At 36.3% G+C, this 22,759-nt stretch overlaps 1 protein-coding gene across 4 annotated transcripts; it reads left to right on the top strand.

Annotated features, from left to right (window-relative positions):
* Positions 1-31: 31 nt before the first annotated feature.
* LOC107995142 (breast cancer anti-estrogen resistance protein 3 homolog) lies at positions 32-22,443 on the top strand. 4 transcript variants are annotated; one of them, XM_017052469.3, is made up of 6 exons: positions 32-2,821; positions 14,934-15,144; positions 18,322-18,442; positions 19,378-19,617; positions 19,764-21,231; positions 21,358-22,443. In XM_017052469.3, the coding sequence occupies exons 1-6, from the start codon at positions 2,779-2,781 to the stop codon at positions 21,687-21,689; spliced, it is 2,415 nt and encodes an 804-aa protein (XP_016907958.1). In that variant the 5' UTR covers positions 32-2,778; the 3' UTR covers positions 21,690-22,443. The 4 variants fall into 4 exon arrangements, with proteins under 4 accessions (XP_016907958.1, XP_016907957.1, XP_028521169.1 ...); XM_017052468.3 differs by lacking the exon at positions 32-2,821 and adding an exon at positions 13,908-14,503; XM_028665368.2 differs by lacking the exon at positions 32-2,821 and adding an exon at positions 13,909-14,507.
* The last annotated feature ends 316 nt before the right edge of the window (positions 22,444-22,759 follow it).

Here is a 22,759-nt window from a genome sequence, read left to right as displayed (position 1 = left end):
TAAAAAGATAAGATTATTAAGTAAAGTATGTTATATTTCTTGTTTTATTAATTCAAAGACACAACGCATGAAGGCGCTTGGTCAGCGTGAACGCTGAATGATCGTGCAATTATAGACGCAACCTTGCTCCTTTCCAACAATTTGTACCGTTGTCTATGACGTAAGCTCGCAACAATAATTCTTGACGAGTACAGCATGCTACGCTCTCGAATCGATTCTTTAATGAATTTGATTTCTTTAGTATCGATTTAGAAAATTAAAAAAAACTACACTTACTGCACCTTTAGAATATTTTTCTAAAATTATCAATTTATACAATTATCAATTAAATAATTTATAATCTATAATTCTATATTATCTAAAATTATTTTTGCAAATTGTTATTATTATTATTTAACATGATATAATTTTATATACAATTTATATATTGATAAAATTTATTTAACAAAAAAATTGTACATCTTCAGTCTAACAAAAAAAATTAAAAAATAGTTTCGTCGATCACGTTTATTAATAAATCAAATAACACAAAGAAACGTGTGTCATATCGATGACAGCAATAATGGAGGCAAAGTTCCAGAAGAAATCGAAAGTCCAACAGGTAGTCATAGCAATTTCACGCGACTAATTCGCGATTGTTATGTTCGCGTGTCCTTGCTGCAACTCGCATTGAACACCATGCATTCTGGTTTTTTCCCAATCGTAAATAACCGAGTAACATCCGTCGGCTGGAACGAGTCCGGGTTCTCGATGACGACACGATTATTTCAAAGTGTGCGAAACACTTGTCGACTACGCGTTTTTCCTCCAACATTTTTCGGCAAATTGTTCTCTTTTCCATCCAATATTCCTCCATTCCTAATTTCGCTTGAAAATTTAACTTTTACTACGATCTCTTAAATTACAATATTTCATTTTATTCACTGTACAGATTTTTTAATTTATTTGCATTGTATTTCTGATTAACTTCAAAATTGCTTTTGTTTTTTATTAAGTGCGTGATAATATTAGAATTGTACTGTGTGCAATAACAATAGAAAATATAAAAGTACGAAAAATTGCATCCTCCAGATTCAATTACGTATTCCAATTTATCATTGTTTGCTCATACCTCGAACAGAGGTGGTATTGAATTTTTTTTCACGCACAAGACGCGATAAAATACCGAAACGAGTTCCATTGTGGCTCATATCTGTTCAACGTGCACACGAATATATCACTGATGGTAACGAATTCCTTTCTCTGTTTACAGTTTTATCGATATCGTTTATTAAACAGGCGCAAGTTTCGCTGCATAATCTGCCCGCACCTCTTCGTCCCGTTTCTTTTTCAATTTCGCATCTGTCTCTCTCGATAACTACTGTTGTGCCACGTGTGTTACAATCGCAGGCCTGTCCTTCCCTCCTCCCCTCCCCTCTCTCTCTTCTAACATTGCATTCCCCTCGGTTGTCCCCACTGAGGAGCATTCTTCCTCAGTGTGTTAAACCGGCGTATCTTTTTTAGGGATTCGTCGACAGCTTGATTTTTTTATGATTTTATAATTACAGTAGGCGTATGTATGTATGTATGTATATTTTTTGAAAATTCAATTATCAGCTTGACTTTTTTTTACAATTATTAATTTTACCATAAAATTATATGTACGAAACGAAGTTAGAAATTAATTTAGAAGATTTAGTTTTTCTATTTAAATAATCGTTCTAGTTTCTGGCTATCTTGATTGATCGTTTAATCCAATCTCGTTTGTCTCTCCTTTGTTAATTATTTTGTATCGAAGCGATACGAACTAGTCTTCATTTAGGTTCTTAAAAGCTACAATCTTTGTTCTATAAATTTATTAAGGGAGCTATATTGAAATGAAATTTTATTATAAGTATGATCTAATTATAGAGGCCATATTGTTCTAAAAGTAGGTCGATAGAAAAGAAAACTAAACTTCCATTTTCCCTTGTTAATCATCTAACAATTGCCAACCTATTTTCTTAACCACTTAAACTAATTGCCTTACTTCCAACAGATGAATCACATAATATTCTTATCCAATGTTCAAACCATTAATTTCGTCTCATAAAAATTCTATCTTACGTCCGAATCATATAGCCAAAACATCCTATACGATAAATCAAAACATTATCGTTCAACATTACTCGTCCAAATTCGTTCAAATGTTTCTCATTCACTTTCATTCGAGCTTTCTCCTCTTCCTTCCCAAACTTCTCCAACCTAACCTCCAATCTTCGCATCACTTCGATACAAAAACTTATACAACAAAAAAATATACTTATTCACAAGATAAACAATCACCTTTCACCCCCGACTCAATAACCAATATCTCTTCTCACTCCATCACTGTCTCCCCACATTTATTAATCACTCGGCATCAAACCGACTCGTGCTCATCCAATCTCATTAAAACCTCGCCCCCCTCCATTCTCGTCGCTCCATCTCGTTTTGTCAAACGTACGTTCAAACGATGAGGGAACACTCTCCATCCTCTTCCATGTCAGGCTTGCGCTCCCTCTCTCCACATGAAATCCGACATTCTCCTGGCGACGTTCGTTCGCGGCGTGTGTCTCAACGATCGTGGCCAAACGTCGCCTTCCGTCTATCGAGGTTTTTCGTCCCTTCGCGTCCCGTTTCGAAAAACGGCCGGTCAGTCAGCTCGGTATCGCATTATGCCACGGTCGCAACAGTGGCTGCATCTCAACAGTGGCCGAAGCTCGTTCGTGACGATACCTGGAATCGGCAAAACGTGAGACCCATGCGTCCATCAGGAAAATGGGGAAAACCGCCAGCAAGCTGAAGTCACGCAGGAGTCAAAGTTAGTGTCACGTTGTATACTTGTATATTTCAGTCTTCCTTTCCTCGTTCTTCTATTTTTTTTTTTTCTTTGCTCGTTTTTCTTTCCTTTTTGCGTTTGATTTTTTGTTTTTAGGAGATTTTTCAATGTGTTCTTTTAATGTGTTTATAAGTTGTTGGAATCACGTGAACGTTGATGATAAAAAAGTGTGATTATTTGAAGTGTTTGTGGAGATTTTGATGTTTCGATAAAAAAAGTTTTATATTTAAATAGTTTTTAGAATCACGTGGATGCTGATCGTGCAATGAGATATGCAAGCGTTTAATTATAATTTAGAATTTTTGTGTTTAATTTAATTTGTGGAGAAATCTTAATTCTTGGATTTTTTTTTTTGGTGTGAAAAGTTTTTGAAATCACGTGAACATTAATTATATAAAAAATTGTGTAAAGATTCCGTAATGTAAAAGTTTGATTATTATTTAGAAATAAAATGAAGTTAATTCGTTGTGTTTGGAGAAGTTTAAGAAAATTCAATATAAAATATTTTTGTTGTGATAGTTTTACAGTATCGAGGAGTGGTTTGTTCGATCGGTGAAAGGATAGTGATGAGTAGCCGTAATTCAAAGAGCACGTGCTCAATGATGGACATTTGAGACTGATATCGGTGAAAGATCTTGTGGTCAAGCAAAACGATCACGTGAACGTATATAATTTAATCTCAATTGCCTTCTATTATTTTTTTAATTCACAATTTATTTATTGTATCATTAAAATTACTATCTCACAAAAATCTTTGTAATGAAAAAATATGAACACATTAATTTTAATAAATATCAAAACTTCAATAATTATCTTAAACGATCCAATATTTCAAATATAATATATTACTCTAGAAAAATATTCATAAAATTTTATTACTTCGAATTCCATGTTATGTTATAACATTTTATCAATCTTTTCGATCTAAAACACCTCTCGATCTTCTCGATATAACCTTTCTCACGATGAAAGATAGTTTTCGATACGAATATTAATTTCATTATGCAACAAAAGAAAAATAAGAAAAAAAACAACCGAAACGAGACGCGACGATATGTCACCTGGCGGTATCAGTCGTTTATCGTGGAACTCCGCCCACGCATTAATCGTTTTGACGCGATGTACGTAATACTTACACGTGTTGAGAATCACGTCGCAGTTTTATTTCAAAATCGAAACTGGTACGAAGTATGCTAAACGTGGGATGTAGGTCGCACGGTAGTTCCTTCTTGCGTAGCCCGCGCCTGATAAACGCTTGCACCGGCCAACATTCAGATAAACACGTGTCTTTTAGAGTAATTTAGGCGCGTTAAATGTGCAAGTAAACGATGTATCACGAAGGCAATATGATATTAAATATTGGTCTTGCTTGAAATTAGTCATGCTCTTGATTTCTTCATTGCTTATTACTGTGGCGATAGTACGATTGTGAAACTACTCGTTTTTCTTTCTTTCTTTTTTTTTTTCTTCTTTGGATTACTTTCGCGGAGAAAATAAGAGAAATAATTTAAACATTTTTTAATTTTATTTTTAATAAGAGAGTTAAGTGAAAATTTTTAAGGAAGATTTTTAAGTGAATTTGCTTCAATTTGAAAGTAGGTTTTCGAATCGAAGAAATTCGAGTCTTCTATTTTTTTACCAAAATAAGCTTCCGAAGAAGTTCGAAAGAAATTCGAGGCTTCCTCCGTTTCTTCTATTTTTTTTGCCAAATTAAGCTTTGAACAAATTCAAAGCTACTTCTATTTCTCGCCAAATACTTCTCCTTTAATAGACACACAGCTGAACTTTAATTTGAACTACGCTTTCAAAGATGTTGAAAGCGCCAGTAACATTTCTATCTCTTTATTCAAAAACTTATAAAATTGAATGGAGTATACCGAGAAACGTTGAAATTACGCGATCGAAATTCACGTCGTCTCATTCCTCTCTGTCAGCTGTGTAAAAACTGGGCCCGATTGAAATTCTTGTCGCGTAGTAAACGCGCATATAATTACGCTGCCACAGAGGAAACGGCAGAATCTCTACGCACGTGAATAAAACTTCTTTTTTAAACCGAAACGCGGCAAGAATCGATCGATGTGGTGTTTTATTCTCAATGATAAAGGAAAGCGCAATTTTTTTCGACCTAACTTGTTACAACTCCTTCTTCTTCTTTTTTTCAAAGATTCGTTCACGTTTAAAATTAAACTCCTTCGTTTAGCATGCATAGCAAGGGAATTGGAATATTCATGAAAATTAAACAAAATTCTTTTAAGTAAAATAGATATCGCCTGATTCACGTGTATCTTTCGCGATATGCAGATTCCAGAAATTTTGGATTCTGATCTGGATGATGAAACATTTATGAGGATGTAGCAACAGGTGATTGTAGTCGGTTTATATATATATATGCGTGCATACAGGCAACACAGACGCGATTCGAATAACTTGCAAATCCAATTAAATATTATATACATTTGAAACGAAGAATTTTTAAAACTTTATACAATATTTAATGAAATCTTTAAATATTGTTCATTTACATGATTTTTCTACTTGTATATTCATTTACGTAAATTTTCATGCAGATAATCAGAAGCTATTCGAAATTTAAATAAAAAAAAGATAAATTCGAATATAAAGCAAAATCATTTCAATTATTGTTCATTCGTATAATTTCTCCTTTCGTTTCTATTAATCGTTCAAGCTTTCGTTCCACTTTTGACACGCTTAATCATTACGAAATTATTTAAAATTTAAAAAAAAAGCAATAATTTGGATATATATTTCGTATTTTAATAAGTAAAATAATATTGCCAAAAATATTCAGAAAGTTTACACCTCTTGTTTCGTGATATAGAACGGCGTCTGTCTTTTTCGGTCGATAACGGTTCTCCAAGCATTGCATAGTTATCTGAACAAACGTTAGGCTTATCAGTGTCGCCAGGTATTATGTCGGCGAGTAAGCGGCGCAAAACACACCTGCATTCCACCAGTTCTGTTTTTCAACCGCGACCAATTCTCGCTCTTCTCCTTTTTCCTCGACTCTGTTCTTATATCGGAATGAGAACCCACCACGGGTGTCCTTTTCTCTTCTTCTTCTTCTTCATCTTGTTTGAACGCACCGTGAAATTTTTAGAAAGCCTAAATATTTAGCTGGTTGGGAGAAAGAAATTTTTCCTGGAAAAGTCCAAGTGTATAGGCTTGGCGAAAAGTATTTGTCAGTCGAGAAGGAGACAGCGAAGAGGATGTTTGGGATAATTTTTGGATGGAAAATGTTAAGAGGAAAGGATCGAGGTAGTAAGAGAGAGAGAGAGTTTGAAGTTTTTTCTGAGAACGAAAATAAAAGGAATTATAATGGGAAATTATAAGAAATTATAAGAAATAAAATAATTATTATTAATAAAATTTCTTTATTTTTAATTTTATACAATTATATAGAGATGATTACAGAGTTTGATAAAATTAATTTATAATTTTTATTGGCTTATAAATATATGTATATATTTGTACATATCGGTAATTTTACCATACAATTTTCATTCCTGCTTTTTCGGTGAAATATAGACGCGTACATGCCATGCTCGATTATGCAGATTTAACGATCGAAAGGAAACGATAAACGTGCATATTGTTGGAATGAATGGTTCATTGTCCCCGTCACCATTGATCTATTGCTGACATTTCGAGCTTGAAGAATTTTTAAATGTTCACGTTATCACGATTATATGTTGGCAGATTCATGATATGAAATTTAATCTGTGAATTTATTTCGGCATATCCATTATTTCGTACGCGAAATTTGAAATTTCGATATGCCATAAGCAAAGGATCGATATAGCGCAGATTAGATGGGACATTCAATGCATTTGTATCGCATAATTATCATTCTTGTGTCACATGCGACATTATCGATTCAGAATGAAATGAGGCAGAAACAGCGCTACAAATATAATCATAATTAACTTAACTCAATTTTCTCGATAATGTAACTCGAATCATTATTGATTTGATATGAAATGGAATAATTATGTTCGTATGGGATAACACAATTAAGAAAAATTAAGACATTAATTAGCAGCAGATAGTTGTGTCGTACGTATATTTTGTTATATTTCTATATTTTTATAGAATATATATTTTATATATATCGCATATATATTTTATATTTTTCAGAATGGCCACATAACTTTAACACGTGGAATATTTCGTTTGGTTTTGATAATATTAAAAAATGTTTTAAATAAAAGTTGAATGATTTTGAAGAGGATATATTCTAGTCTTATTAATTTTTTCATAAGTGAATGCATAAAGATAATATAATAAAAAGTTAATTTTGTTTTTTTAAATAGGATTATATATTTTTTGATACATTGATAGATGCAGTGTATTTATTTCTATAAAAAACTATTAGATCACTTATAGGAAAAAATTATTAGTTTATTCGATAATCAAAAATAATCAAATATTTCGTAAATTAATAACTTTTTGCTATAAATGATCTAATAATTTTGTATAGAGAATATTGAATTGCATCGAGTAATGTATTAACAAATATATGATTCCATTTATAAAAACAAGGTTAAATTTCGTATGTTTTTTAGGCATTCATTTATAAAAAAAATTCGTGATACCAGAATATAGATTTCTAAAAACCATTTAATTTTTATCTAAATCATTTTTTTATATCACCAAAACCAATTGAAATGTTGCAGATGATAAAGTTAAAAGTCCATACTATAACTTTCTAGAAGTAAGAGAAAAAGGTAAGTATAAAAGGTAAGTATCTAGAATTAAGGAAACTGTAAAAAAAAAAAAAATTAATATCATAAATAAAAGGTGTAAAAGGTAAGTATAAAAGGTAAGTATAAAAGGTAAGTATAAAAGGTAAGTATTTAAGTTAAGTAAATAAAATCACCCTCCAAATTATATTCAAAAGTCGAAATTTTAGCCAAAATCTTTGAAAGTTTGAATTTCGAGAAAAATTTCGCGTGCCACCTCCTCTCACATCATATTCTCCTAATCAAAAGTCGAAATTTTAGTCAAAATCAGAAAAATTTAAATTCCGAGAAAAATTTCGCGTGCCACCTCCTCTCACATCATATTCTCCTAATCAAAAGTCGAAATTTTAGTCAAAATCGGCAGAATTTAAATTCCGAGAAAAATTTCGCGTGCCACCTCCTCTCACATCATATTCTCCTAATCAAAAGTCGAAATTTTAGCCAAAATCGGCAGAATTTAAATTCCGAGAAAAATTTCGCGTGCCACCTCCTCTCACATCATATTCTCCTAATCAAAAGTCGAAATTTTAGCCAAAATCGGCAGAATTTAAATTCCGAGAAAAATTTCGCGTGCCACCTCCTCTCACATCATATTCTCCTAATCAAAAGTCGAAATTTTAGCCAAAATCGGCAGAATTTAAATTCCGAGAAAAATTTCGCGTGCCACCTCCTCTCACATCATATTCTCCTAATCAAAAGTCGAAATTTTAGCCAAAATCGGCAGAATTTAAATTCCGAGAAAAATTTCGCGTGCCACCTCCTCTCACATCATATTCTCCTAATCAAAAGTCGAAATTTTAGCCAAAATCGGCAGAATTTAAATTCCGAGAAAAATTTCGCGTGCCACCTCCTCTCACATCATATTCTCCTAATCAAAAGTCGAAATTTTAGCCAAAATCGGCAGAATTTAAATTCCGAGAAAAATTTCGCGTGCCACCTCCTCTCACATCATATTCTCCTAATCAAAAGTCGAAATTTTAGCCAAAATCGGCAGAATTTAAATTCCGAGAAAAATTTCGCGTGCCACCTCCTCTCACATCATATTCTCCTAATCAAAAGTCGAAATTTTAGCCAAAATCGGCAGAATTTAAATTCCGAGAAAAATTTCGCGTGCCACCTCCTCTCACATCATATTCTCCTAATCAAAAGTCGAAATTTTAGCCAAAATCGGCAGAATTTAAATTCCGAGAAAAATTTCGCGTGCCACCTCCTCATACATCATATTCTCCTAATCAAAAGTCGAAATTTTAGTCAAAATCAGAAAAATTTTAATTCCGAGAAAAATTTCGCGTGCCACCTCCTCTCACATCATATTCTCCTAATCAAAAGTCGAAATTTTAGTCAAAATCGGCAGAATTTAAATTCCGAGAAAAATTTCGCGTGCCACCTCCTCTCACATCATATTCTCCTAATCAAAAGTCGAAATTTTAGCCAAAATCGGCAGAATTTAAATTCCGAGAAAAATTTCGCGTGCCACCTCCTCTCACATCATATTCTCCTAATCAAAAGTCGAAATTTTAGCCAAAATCGGCAGAATTTAAATTCCGAGAAAAATTTCGCGTGCCACCTCCTCTCACATCATATTCTCCTAATCAAAAGTCGAAATTTTAGCCAAAATCGGCAGAATTTAAATTCCGAGAAAAATTTCGCGTGCCACCTCCTCTCACATCATATTCTCCTAATCAAAAGTCGAAATTTTAGCCAAAATCGGCAGAATTTAAATTCCGAGAAAAATTTCACGTGCCACCTCCTCATACATCATATTCTCCTAATCAAAAGTCGAAATTTTAGTCAAAATCAGAAAAATTTTAATTCCGAGAAAAATTTCGCGTGCCACCTCCTCTCACATCATATTCTCCTAATCAAAAGTCGAAATTTTAGTCAAAATCGGCAGAATTTAAATTCCGAGAAAAATTTCGCGTGCCACCTCCTCATACATCATATTCTCCTAATCAAAAGTCGAAATTTTAGTCAAAATCAGAAAAATTTAAATTCCGAGAAAAATTTCGCGTGCCACCTCCTCACATATCATATTCTCCTAAGCAAAAGTCGAAATTTTAGCCAAAATCTTTGAAAATTTGAATTTTGAGAAAAATTTCACGTGCCACCTCCTCATACATCATATTCTCCTAATCAAAAGTCGAAATTTTAGTCAAAATCGGCAGAATTTAAATTCCGAGAAAAATTTCGCGTGCCACCTCCTCTCACATCATATTCTCCTAATCAAAAGTCGAAATTTTAGCCAAAATCGGCAGAATTTAAATTCCGAGAAAAATTTCGCGTGCCACCTCCTCTCACATCATATTCTCCTAATCAAAAGTCGAAATTTTAGCCAAAATCGGCAGAATTTAAATTCCGAGAAAAATTTCGCGTGCCACCTCCTCATACATCATATTCTCCTAATCAAAAGTCGAAATTTTAGTCAAAATCAGAAAAATTTTAATTCCGAGAAAAATTTCGCGTGCCACCTCCTCTCACATCATATTCTCCTAATCAAAAGTCGAAATTTTAGTCAAAATCAGAAAAATTTAAATTCCGAGAAAAATTTCGCGTGCCACCTCCTCACATATCATATTCTCCTAATCAAAAGTCGAAATTTTAGCCAAAATCTTTGAAAATTTGAATTTTGAGAAAAATTTCACGTGCCACCTCCTCATACATCATATTCTCCTAATCAAAAGTCGAAATTTTAGTCAAAATCGGCAGAATTTAAATTCCGAGAAAAATTTCGCGTGCCACCTCCTCTCACATCATATTCTCCTAATCAAAAGTCGAAATTTTAGCCAAAATCGGCAGAATTTAAATTCCGAGAAAAATTTCGCGTGCCACCTCCTCTCACATCATATTCTCCTAATCAAAAGTCGAAATTTTAGTCAAAATCAGAAAAATTTAAATTCCGAGAAAAATTTCGCGTGCCACCTCCTCACACATCATATTCTCCTAATCAAAAGTCGAAATTTTAGCCAAAATCAGAAAAATTTAAATTCCGAGAAAAATTTCGCGTGCCACCTCCTCTCACATCATATTCTCCTAATCAAAAGTCGAAATTTTAGTCAAAATCGGCAGAATTTAAATTCCGAGAAAAATTTCGCGTGCCACCTCCTCATACATCATATTCTCCTAATCAAAAGTCGAAATTTTAGTCAAAATCAGAAAAATTTAAATTCCGAGAAAAATTTCGCGTGCCACCTCCTCACATATCATATTCTCCTAAGCAAAAGTCGAAATTTTAGCCAAAATCTTTGAAAATTTGAATTTTGAGAAAAATTTCACGTGCCACCTCCTCATACATCATATTCTCCTAATCAAAAGTCGAAATTTTAGTCAAAATCTGCAGAATTTAAATTCCGAGAAAAATTTCGCGTGCCACCTCCTCTCACATCATATTCTCCTAATCAAAAGTCGAAATTTTAGCCAAAATCGGCAGAATTTAAATTCCGAGAAAAATTTCGCGTGCCACCTCCTCTCACATCATATTCTCCTAATCAAAAGTCGAAATTTTAGTCAAAATCGGCAGAATTTAAATTCCGAGAAAAATTTCGCGTGCCACCTCCTCTCACATCATATTCTCCTAATCAAAAGTCGAAATTTTAGCCAAAATCGGCAGAATTTAAATTCCGAGAAAAATTTCGCGTGCCACCTCCTCACACATCATATTCTCCTAATCAAAAGTCGAAATTTTAGTCAAAATCAGAAAAATTTTAATTCCGAGAAAAATTTCGCGTGCCACCTCCTCTCACATCATATTCTCCTAATCAAAAGTCGAAATTTTAGCCAAAATCAGAAAAATTTAAATTCCGAGAAAAATTTCGCGTGCCACCTCCTCATACATCATATTCTCCTAATCAAAAGTCGAAATTTTAGCCAAAATCTTTGAAAATTTGAATTTTGAGAAAAATTTCACGTGCCACCTCCTCATACATCATATTCTCCTAATCAAAAGTCGAAATTTTAGCCAAAATCTTTGAAAGTTTGAATTTCGAGAAAAATTTCGCGTGCCACCTCTTCATGTATCATATTCTCCTAATCAAAAGTCGAAATTTTAGCAAGAATCTTTGAAAGTTTGAATTTTACGAAAAATTTCGTGTGCCACCTCTTCACGTATCATATTCTCCTGTTACAAATCGAAAAATACGATTTAGAAAATTTTTTCCTTTTTTGTAATGGGAGAATATAATTCTGTAGGAAGTGGCACGTAGAATTTTATCAGGAATTTTAAAGGAGAAAATTTTATCTAGTTCTTTCTGTATTAGGAGAATATAATTCTAGAAGAGGTAATACGTAAATTTTTCTGAAATTTATACTTACCTTATACTCACCTTATACTTACCTTTTTAATACTTACCTCTTCCAATTGATATATTTTTAAAATTTTTTTGCCTTTTCGGCCATTTTACTTATATACTAATGGACTGAGAACAGTCCTATACTTACCTTTTCCATACTTACCTTTCTAAAGTGCATTATTTCCTGAAACAAAATATATTTCTATATTTAATATATTATAACATATTGTAAATATATAGAATGCATGCAAAAAATACAAAATATACATTTATACGATATAAAAATATAAATAAAATATATACACGACACACAAATTTTATTAGAAATTTATATATGAAATATATGCATATGAAAAAGAACTACATATCAAATATATCAAATATTTTAAGCAACTTTAACTTTTTTCGCAATTTTTAAAAATCTAAGAAATAAGTAAATTCTATTTACAATGTAACTTTTTTCACAATACTTTGATTTTATTTAAATAAATATGATATAAGGATTAAAACTACGATAAATAATCATATTAAAAAACAAAAACATTTATAAAATATAACAAAAATAAAACTTACCATAAATATCCTCCTACTGGTCTCCTTCTACGAATAAAGGAAACCGTGTTACGTTGCAGCTGCTAATATTCGAGCCTTACTCCTGAAAATAGAGCGGAACGGTGTTTAGAAATACTGTGAAACAGGTATATGCTTTCTTGATGAGGAATATACGCAAAGTCACGCACAACTTGGCAAAAATATAACAGATATTCTTTCCTTCTTCAATCCTTTATGTACCCATTCCGCATCCAATTCCATTCCGTATCATCTTTGCATTATCATCTAAAAAATATTATATCGCAAAAATGTACAAATCCATATTACAAACACCTTTTTACAACCATCAGAATAAATATTTACATAATCTAAATAAACAAATCTAAATCTATATAATCTGTATAAAAATATTTGATACGAGAAAAAGAAAGAAAATTAAAGAACCAAAAATCTCTTTTTTTAAAAAATCTTTTTCAATGAATTTTCCAAAGACTCCCCTTCCCCCCGAAAAAAGAAAACAAGAATTATAGAAAGAGTTAAATCGACCAAAGGTATCTAACGAAAAATCGAAAGGTTTAACGGTGGAACACGGTCTCGTACCCGCGACTGGAAAGGCCCGAAGAACAGGTTTATATCCGCGCGTGTGAAGGCGAGCGAAGATAAACGAATCGAAGCGAAAGTGAGCCGAGCACTTTAGTTTCTGGCCAACTGTTCGAAAGATCCGCGGTTGATCCGCTCGCGTGATATGCGTGCGGTCGAATAAAAAAAAGGGGGGGAAAGGGAGAAAAAAGGAAGAGAGAATTCTTCTGTTACAAAGGTGCACAGATTTCTGAATGAAGAATCGTTGGATCGAGAATGAAAGATTCCAAGAGGTCGATAACGAAGCGTGGTCGTTCCTTGGTTGCACCTGCGATCGTATTCGCATCGTGAAGAGATGCAGTGATTCCGGTTGGGATTCAGGGAGAGGACGGGCTGTCGTCCAGCTGTGTCGAGGCAACGTTCCTCGAAAGTGAAACCTGTGTGATTGACGATGGGATTGAAAATTTTTTCGGGGAAGGCTATTGTGTGATTTCTGAACGAGGAAAGATAAGGCGGATCGATTAACGAGCGTGGAATTTTTGGGTGAATGGGTGGATTGCTTTTCGAGTGGGATTGAATTGGGAAGGGAAGGAACGGTGTTGTGGAAAGGTCATATGCAAAGGAGATCGGAATTTGCTCGAGGGAGGGGAAAAAGACTTTGAAAAAAGTGGGAAGAAATGCGAATGAATTGTCATCTATCCTGTGAAAGGAAAATAAAAATTAAAAATAGATAAAGCGTAATGCAAAATATATTCCAATCTGTTTAAAAAGAAACTTTGAAAAAAAATGACAAAGACTGTAACTAACAAAAAAATATAATTCACCCGATATATAATGTGATATAATAATATTTCTATTTAAAAAAAAGAAACGAACTTCGATAGAAGAGAAAATTACGAAAATTCGTGTTTCGAAGAATATTCTCTAGTCTTCTAGAGAGACAGAGAGAGAGAGAGAAGAAAACATAAGCATAAAAAGAACTTTGACGAAGATAAACGTAGGACGTATACGCGTCATTGGGAGTGCAGGTGCAAGAAACTATTCCTACGAGCAAAATACGAAAAGATGTATTTCGATCCTCGAAAAGCGAAATTGAAATAACAAGTGGTATAACGTAACTGCAAGGAAAGCTGAAACTTTTCTAGTTGACGGAGGAGAAAGACAGATAAGAAGCGTTAACTGCACCGATCGTTCGTTCGTGTGTACGAAAGCCGATAAAACCGTTTAGTGACCGTGATGGAGGGGCGCTGGTATCCCTGCTCGCGATAGCGGATCGACCGCGAGTAATTCTAAACGTTTCCATTCGGGCGAAACGATTCGCCAAGAATTCATCGCTGTCGAAATATAATATAATACGGGGCGCGTTAATTAACGAGCGAGATAACAGAGTGACAAGGGATCGGGGAAAATTTGGATCATCGAGCTAGTGGGACGGATTGCGATGATCGTGAGCGACAAGGATCGCCCGCAGAAAAGCACCGGCATGCGTGAGTATGTGGGGTGGTTTCGTTAAAATTTCGGAAAGGAATTCGGAGCGGATACAGTTTGTGAAATGTGTGATAATTACGAGATAGTGGAAGTCGAGAATGGTACTCTCCTTTTCATTTAAGCTTTTTTAGAGAGAACATAGATTTTCATTGAAGGAAAATTTTTGTGAGATGTTTGAACAATTAAAATTTTATACGATAATGGAGTTATTTATTTCTCTTGTTTCGTTTAAGTTTTACCAGCAGATGGGTATAGAATTATCGTACGATTTAACACAGATTCCACTGAAGATGTGCAGAGTCACAGTTAAAATTATCGAAATTTGATCAATAATTTGTAATCAAATGAAACTGTTAAGACTGTTAATTTAGAAATTAGAGGGAATTGTATAAGTACAATTAGAAAGGAATAACGTCCGATGTTGTTCAGGTATAGCATGGAGCTTCCGGTTTCCATCTATGGGCACCTTGCAAAATCTAAGCGCCAGTGGCCGTCGTCGGAAGAGAAACGGCATATCCTCTTCAGCCTCTTGTAAGGAACTTCATCAGAAGCGGCACACGATCCACCTACAGCCGGAAGTAATTATTCAGAAGGAGCCATCTTTCATCGTGACGCCACCGTCACCCGAGGGAAACAGAAGGTAACTCGAGTCCTAATGTCAACTAACCACAAACTATCCTCTCGATGAAGCGCGCCACCAATTAGAATCGACCATCCTCGTATCTCACGCTTGAATTACAATTGATCTAAATGATCTGCCGATCCTCTTTGTCCTTAAGAACCCTTGAAACAATTTCCTCTTAAATTTATTTTAAAAAAACGAGTAAAAACACAGACAAGTTTAAAACTAAGCCTACAACAACTGCGCATATTTAAAAATAATTATTTCCAAGCTCGTGAGAGGAGGCATTCTCTACGTTTCGAAAGTAGGCCGATCGATCCACCGTCGTCCCATCTTTCACTTAAAATAAACAAAGGGATTGAAAAAACCCCCGAGAAGACCTTGGAAGGACTTTTCCATCGGTATCCAAGCCTGGAATTCTGGTTGTAACTTATGAATTAGCCCGTTCGAGGGTATATGCCGGGGATACCGGTATGGGAATATAATAAAGGCGGCAGGTCCCGAACCGGTTTTCCTCGATCTTTGCCTTCAAAGTGACGTCGTCCTCCCTCGACCGGCCGGAGAATCCCATAACGGAAGGGCAGCACAATGGAGGAAACTATAAACGTTTCACGATACTTGTACCCGTTTCGTAATCCCTTTCGAAACTCTTTCCGACCTGCCATTGTCCAATCATCGATGCAATGTTTATCCGGATAATCGAATGTTTGATCGAACTCGACGACAACAAAGACTGAAATTTAGTTAATCGGAGGGGGAGGTGTATATAGTACGCGCGAGAGTTAAATGCAGCGTGAATTAATGGTGCAACGTGATGAAAATTGAAAATCATTTTACGGTCACGTTGAGCCGAGATTGATCACGAGCGTGCTAATGATCGGCGCGATTAAAGTACGTGTCTTTCACGTTGTGGGGAAGTCGTGAAATCGTTGGAGCGTCAACCGTTTACGCGGTTGAACGCCGATGAAATTGATGATTAAATTGATTTGGCGAGAAATTGAAGATTAGAAGCGTAGCGTATCCTCCTCTTTGAATCACGTCTCAAATATTTGCTTCGTTTAGCATAACAATAATTGAAAAATGCGATTTTCAACAAAAATATTGAAATTATCGCGTAAATGACGTAAATTAGGAAACATTGATAAAAATAATCGAGTCAACACGAAAGAGATTAAGCGTTATCTTTTTCTTTTAAATTTTTGTCAAAAAATTAACCAGCGGAAAATTAAAAATTCTTCCTGCGCGAATTTCCGCGAAGGTAAAGGGGAGGATTATAGATAAAGCGAAGTTGTGTCGAAGAGGCAGATTCGCGCGAATCGTGCAGATAGCAACGCGCAAAATCCTGTCGCGTTGACATTAGAGCGGGAAGATAAGGCACGCGACGAACTTCTGCGAAACGTTTTCAAACCGCCTGCGTGTGTACCCCTAGTGTCTATTTATACATCAACGAAAATTGTTCAGATTGTGTGGCCGGTTACACACAATTTGCAATGGAGACTGTTTAACTCTAAATATAGAGAATGAGGAGATTCGTCGATCTATGTGCGATTTATCCACACGTGTAAAATTATGCCAATGTAAAAATTGAAAATATTTTGAAAAGAGGAAACGGTGACAGTGAAGGAATAATTAATTAATTGAACTTTTTGACGCTATATCAAGGAAGATAAAAAAGGGAAAGATTGATATAAACATATGTGATATTATAATTCGCATATAATGTTTATACAGATAAACTTCTCTCCTTATCGCAAAGTAAAACAATTCGTCGAACGTTATCAAATAAGTCAATAAGATCATGCGTCAAACGAATATCGTATCTGGAATATGTTACAATTGCGAGAGAATATAAATCGTTAAAATTTTTTGAAGCATAGTGTATATATTACAAGTTTGAACGATTCATATAGGTATCGTTTTCGAATTAATTATATTGCGTTTTATTATTCATGATCGAGCATTTGTAATTCTGAACAGTCGTACGATACAAAGCGTGTGTAGATCGCTATTTAGAACAGCGGAAATAGAAATAGTTCAAAGGATTGTGCCCACATGTTGTGCCTCCTATGTAATCAAACGTCGACGTTGATTCAGTTAAATTTCCGTTTTTATTTATCGACAATTGTAACCTGGAAAAATATCCGCGATATCCACAATTGTTATCGTTAATTTTGTCAAGAATATTCGACAAATTTTCACGACACGACCATCATCATCTTCTCGTTCTGATCATCGATCAGAAAACGATGCATTTCCTCGCGCTCGACAGGAGGAGAGGGGGAAACGAAACAAACGCACAGATGCGTTTTATTATACTTATCGAGCGCCCTTGTTCGACGCAGGCGCGCCTCCCGTACGAAACACCCCGAACAGATCAATAACTAAGGCTCGCGATTATCGACTAGCGACCCCTCGTGCGATAACGTCGGAATTTTCGGATCGAAATTATCGCTTCAAATTCGAGGAGGACGTCGCCAATACTTCGTCACTTCGATAAATGAAAGGCACTCGAGAACGGAGAAAACGCAGGCGTGGGTGAGAACGCGACGAGACACCATGAGCGCGCATGCAGTGGCGTACTTAGAACGTCAACAACGCGATGTTGATCGCTCCGTTGAAATGAAATCGAAAATTTTTTCAACCTATAATAAAATATAAGTAACGGAAAAATATGTTACGTCGATGCAATAAAGTGCTCCAAAGGCTTTGATGTAACGGTAAGGAGAAAACGAACAAAAAAAAAGAAATTAACAAATTCCTAGTACCGGATTCCACGTATAAATTCGATATTTTAACACTTTCCCCCCGGGGGAAAGGAGAATATCTTTCTTGGCGGCGAAGGGGAACGACGAGTCGACCGAGTCGAATTCGTCGTCCACTTTGTTCTATTAATAATCACGCGCCCCCTCTCATCCTCCAAAAATACGGCCCTGCCCGCTTCGTGGCTTTCCACGTACTACATAGTTCAGTGGGGTGCGCGCGCTCGGCCCGAGAGCCGTGTGGCCAAACCCTATCTGTCCTCGCGATTTCCATCGCGGATGAAAATAAGTTTGCGCTTCGTTAAATCGAGAGAGAACGGTGTTCCCCGACGGTGTTTTGGCGAAAGTCGATGGTTGAATTTGGTTGAAGGGACAGGAGGGGAGGGGGGATATGAGGGAGTCACGAGTGTAAAAAGCTTCGTTTTTTTCGACGCAGGTCGTCGGAGATAAAGGTCGAGGAGGCGGAGGAGGAGGTGGTGAACAGAAGGGAGGAGTGCGTCGCGTGCGAATCTGCTGCGAAAAGGGTTGACAGCCACGATTATTCCAATCTGCCGATGGTAAGTGGTGTACAGTTTGTTCTAAAGCGCGTTTTGGATTTTTTTTTTCCTTTTTTTCACGAGCATGATGATGGCCGCGGGATAATTACTGGGTGTGAAAATTGTAGTGTTGACACGTTGGAGGTGTTGTTGATCGATGACACCATCCTTTTCGAGAGGGACGGGGAGGGAAGGGAGGGAGATCTTGGGATGTTGCGAATCTTTGTAGAAATTCTTTGATATTCGGGCAATTGATTAATTTTTCAAATTGTGTTTCGACACGAGACAGTATGAATCAAATTGAATTTAATATGCATGTAATCTTCACGCTGGATAAAATTTTGTTTACGGATTATTATGGATTGTTAGGTTAATGAAAATTGGTTTTGAAGAAATAGTAATAAGAAATAATAAGCTGATCGAAGAAAGCTGATAATTGACTCGTTGATGCTACCGAGTCGATGATCCAGCTTTAACGCGTGACACTCTAAGCCGTTGATAAGTTATACGCTGACTTTGTTGATCTCTTTATGGATCGAGTACTCAAGGCTGTTCTTGTTAAGCCAATCTTGCGGTCTCGTACGGTCTAGACACTACTCCATTGATCATAGTAATCATCTTATATAAAAAATATAACTTAAAAAAAAAAAGCCTTCATTTTTTTAAATATACTTAAATTAAAGTTATTTTATACTTATATTTATTTTATTTAATGGAAAAAAACCATTAGTTAGAAAGTTATAATTTCGAAATAGAAGAAATAAATTGCAGTAAATATAATTACTGCACTAAAAAGTAATCAGATAATGATAAAAAATAATTACGGTAAATAAAAAAAGGAATTAAAGATAATTGTTGGTTATTACGTAAAGTAAAAAATGAAAATATTACCTTAATATTATTAATATTTAAAATCCTTCGCTTTAAAATTCATATTTTTCTCTTACTTAATTCAGGATCCACCAGAGGAATCGACTCGAAAGCTTTTGGAGCGAGAACTTCGACTTCTGGATCCGAGAGACTTAAGATCGCACGCCTGGTATCATGGAAGCACACTCCGGGGTGGTAGAAAAGGCGCTGAAGCGGAAGTGCCGAACGATGGTGACTTCCTGGTCCGGGATTGTGCCTCCCAACCCGGAAACTACGTCCTCACGGTTCGATGGAAGGGCCAACCGCTTCATTTCGTCATCAATAGGGTAAATTCTTTCTTATTCTTTTACTCTGATCTTTCTTTTAAAAAATCGCATCGCTCAAAATACGATCAAAATTGAAATTTTTGAAAAGAGAGGAAATCTACGTAATAAAATGAATGAATTTTTCTAACGAATTTTCCTCTCAACAGGTAGTGATCCAACCGGAAACGGTATACGAGAGGGCCCAGTACCAGTTCGAGGACGAGGCATTTGACACGGTAGCGGACCTGATAACCTTCTACGTGGGCAGTGGCCGTCCAATAAGCCAGGCGAGTGGCGCTCGCATAATCACCCCGAAGCCAAGATCCGTTCCTCTGACATGCGTAACGGGTCCAACGAGCAGCCAACACTGTTCCAGCCCTTCCTCCTCGTCCCTATCGACCGGTTCTCCGCCACGTCTACCTCGAAAGCAACAACGAAGTCACTCGCTCACCGCCCAGCACCATCCCTCCGATCAGCACGATGCTCGCCAATCCTCCAATCAGCAACCCGTGCCACACGGACCGGTCCAATCGAGCACCCTGCCGCGCGTCCCATCTATTCAGAACCAGCCACCCTCGTGTTCCTTGTCCCTCGGCCGTCAGAAGATCACCAGGGTGATCTCCGACCCGGCGCTCCAACAGCAACAGCAACCCGTGCTTCAGCCGTCGAGTTTGAACCACCAGAACTCGCACGGGACAGCTCCACCGAAACCGCCGAGGGTGCCATACGCGCCCAATCACCAGCATCACGTACACCACCACCACCATCACCACCATCACCATCATCAGGGCTATCAGGCGTCCGGAAGCGACAGTGGGAACGGGTCTGGGGACAGTGAGTTCGAAACCAACAACTCCGGAGGTGCAAGCAATCCGTCTTCGTCCGCCCCTATCAAGGGGGTCGTGATTAGGAGTCATTACAACACGAGCAACGACGGTACGAACGGAAATAATGGGAACGAATACGAATTATCCGCGGAGGAGCAACTGGTCGTCGCGGCACCTCCCTTGGAGATCACCACAGCGCTGGACATCGAAGGTTTCACAACTCTGCTACTGCCGGCTGGTGAGCACAGACCTCTGGATCCCACGGCTCTGAGAGGAGTGTCCGGGATGTTGCACGATTCCGCTCCAAGAGTGTTGGCCTCGCATCTGACGAAGATCGACCTCGAGTTGGCTTTGCAGCCTGGCTCTGGAAACAGAAACGGTCTCAGCGGCCTCGAGTTGGCCACTCTGCCGCACGGTAGACAAGCGAGGTTGGATTTGATCGAGAGATCGGAGTGTTTGAAGTTGGTAGTGGCGGTGACTGTGCTGGCCGGAGCCACCGCGATTGAGAGAGCTGCAACGATTAGCAAGTGGATCAAAGTGGCCATCGACACGAAGACCGCCCTCGGTAATTTGTACGGTTTCTGCGGCGTGATGCTGGGCCTCTGTTTGCCACAGATACAGAGGTTGGCGAACACGTGGCATTTGCTCAGGCAGAAACACACCGACGAGGCGTTCAGCTTCGAGGCGAAGCTCAGGCCTACGCTTCGTGCTATGAACGAGTGCACGAACCCTCAAGCGCCCAACACCACGCTTCCGCATCTGTTGCCCATCGCTCTGCTCGGAGAACGGGGGCCTGAAGACATTCTGGGTACGTACGCTGGATAGACAAGGGGACTCGAGTTTAGTCTTCATCATAGGAGATCATATCGTAGAGAATATTTTATTTTATTTTTTTTGTGTCGATAAGTACGATTTAAATATTGTACTTTTTCAGGAACTGTAGCTCCATCTGGTCTGGCAACAGCGATTCTATCACCCTGGGAGAATTCGGCACCGGATTGTGGCTTATCCATCGTATGGTCCCACTTGGAATCAGCTCGAAAGATGACAGAGAATCTTCCATTGTTCCGTAGGAACGCGGAAATCGTTCTCGAAGGTTCAAGAAGCGACGAATTGTTGTCCGACGCGTTTCGAACTGAATTCCACATAAAATTTTTGTGGGGGAGTCGAGGGGCCACCGTAGCACCGGAAGAAAGGCATCTGAAATTCATACAAGTGTTAGACGCGATGTTCGACAAATGTTCGTCGAGCGAAGTGACGGCCTAAACGTGACCAAAGGAAAATATTTTAGATAGAATTCATCTTGGTATTCACTCGATGAAAATTGTTTTTTTCTCGAAAAAACGAGGCAAACGATCCCCGAACATATTTGCGTTCGACTTACTTTTTTACTTGTAAATTATAATTGTGTAATTATGTAATTAAGTGACTGTAATTAATTGTACCTTTAATTGTAGGATTTAGTATTTTATTTGATAAGATTTGTATGTAAGATCGTGATTGAATGAAATTAATCGACCAACGTTCGCAATTTTTTACACGATTCCATTAATTGCAATTTTGCAATTTTCGCAATTTTTTTTTTCTTTTCCCCTCCTTAATGAGATAACCAATGACTTCTCCATCGTGAACAACACTTTTTTATAAGAGAAAAAAAAAAAACAACGAAATCTTAATTGATCGCAATGGAGGAATCATATTACTGAGAAACAAAGAATCAAAAGTACGTAGCATTAATCTGAATGTATACTATATTAAAAATGTACGTTGAAACGTGTCGTATTTAGCGCAATAATAATTCCCAACAATGATTAACGACCTTTTAATATTAATAGAAAAAACATATTTAAGGAAAAATTTCGAAAAAAAAAACGGCGACGATATGATAATCAAATCAAGTTGAATAATCATGTACTTAAACTCTAACTGATACTCTTATCAGTCAGCTTGACTACTATATGTTGCAAATATTGTTTACGTTTGTTTATATTTAATAATATATATGGAAAAATGAAAATCATTTTACGTTTTAATATTTATATCCTGATTTCAGATAACGTGTATATTGCGCAATTATGTGTAATATTCTAATTCTAATTCGATCTATAATTTTAAATATATTCAAAAATTTAAAAAAATAATTTAAATTTAAAATCTTTCAAAAATTGAAAATAATGCTATTAAAATAAATAAATAATATGAGAATTTAATTTATCTTATTTTTTAATTATTTTATATTTCTTTGTAATATTTATTTAAATCTAAATACATTCTATGTTAAATATTATTAAGCATTATTTAATTTAAAATAAAATATTCTATTTATGTTGCAAACA

Source organism: Apis cerana, linkage group LG11 (genome assembly GCF_029169275.1).
Source record: "Apis cerana isolate GH-2021 linkage group LG11, AcerK_1.0, whole genome shotgun sequence".
NCBI classification, from domain to species: domain Eukaryota; kingdom Metazoa; phylum Arthropoda; class Insecta; order Hymenoptera; family Apidae; genus Apis; species Apis cerana.
Note: the sequence above shows the minus strand (reverse complement) of the source record. Positions and strands in the feature narration are given on the sequence as shown.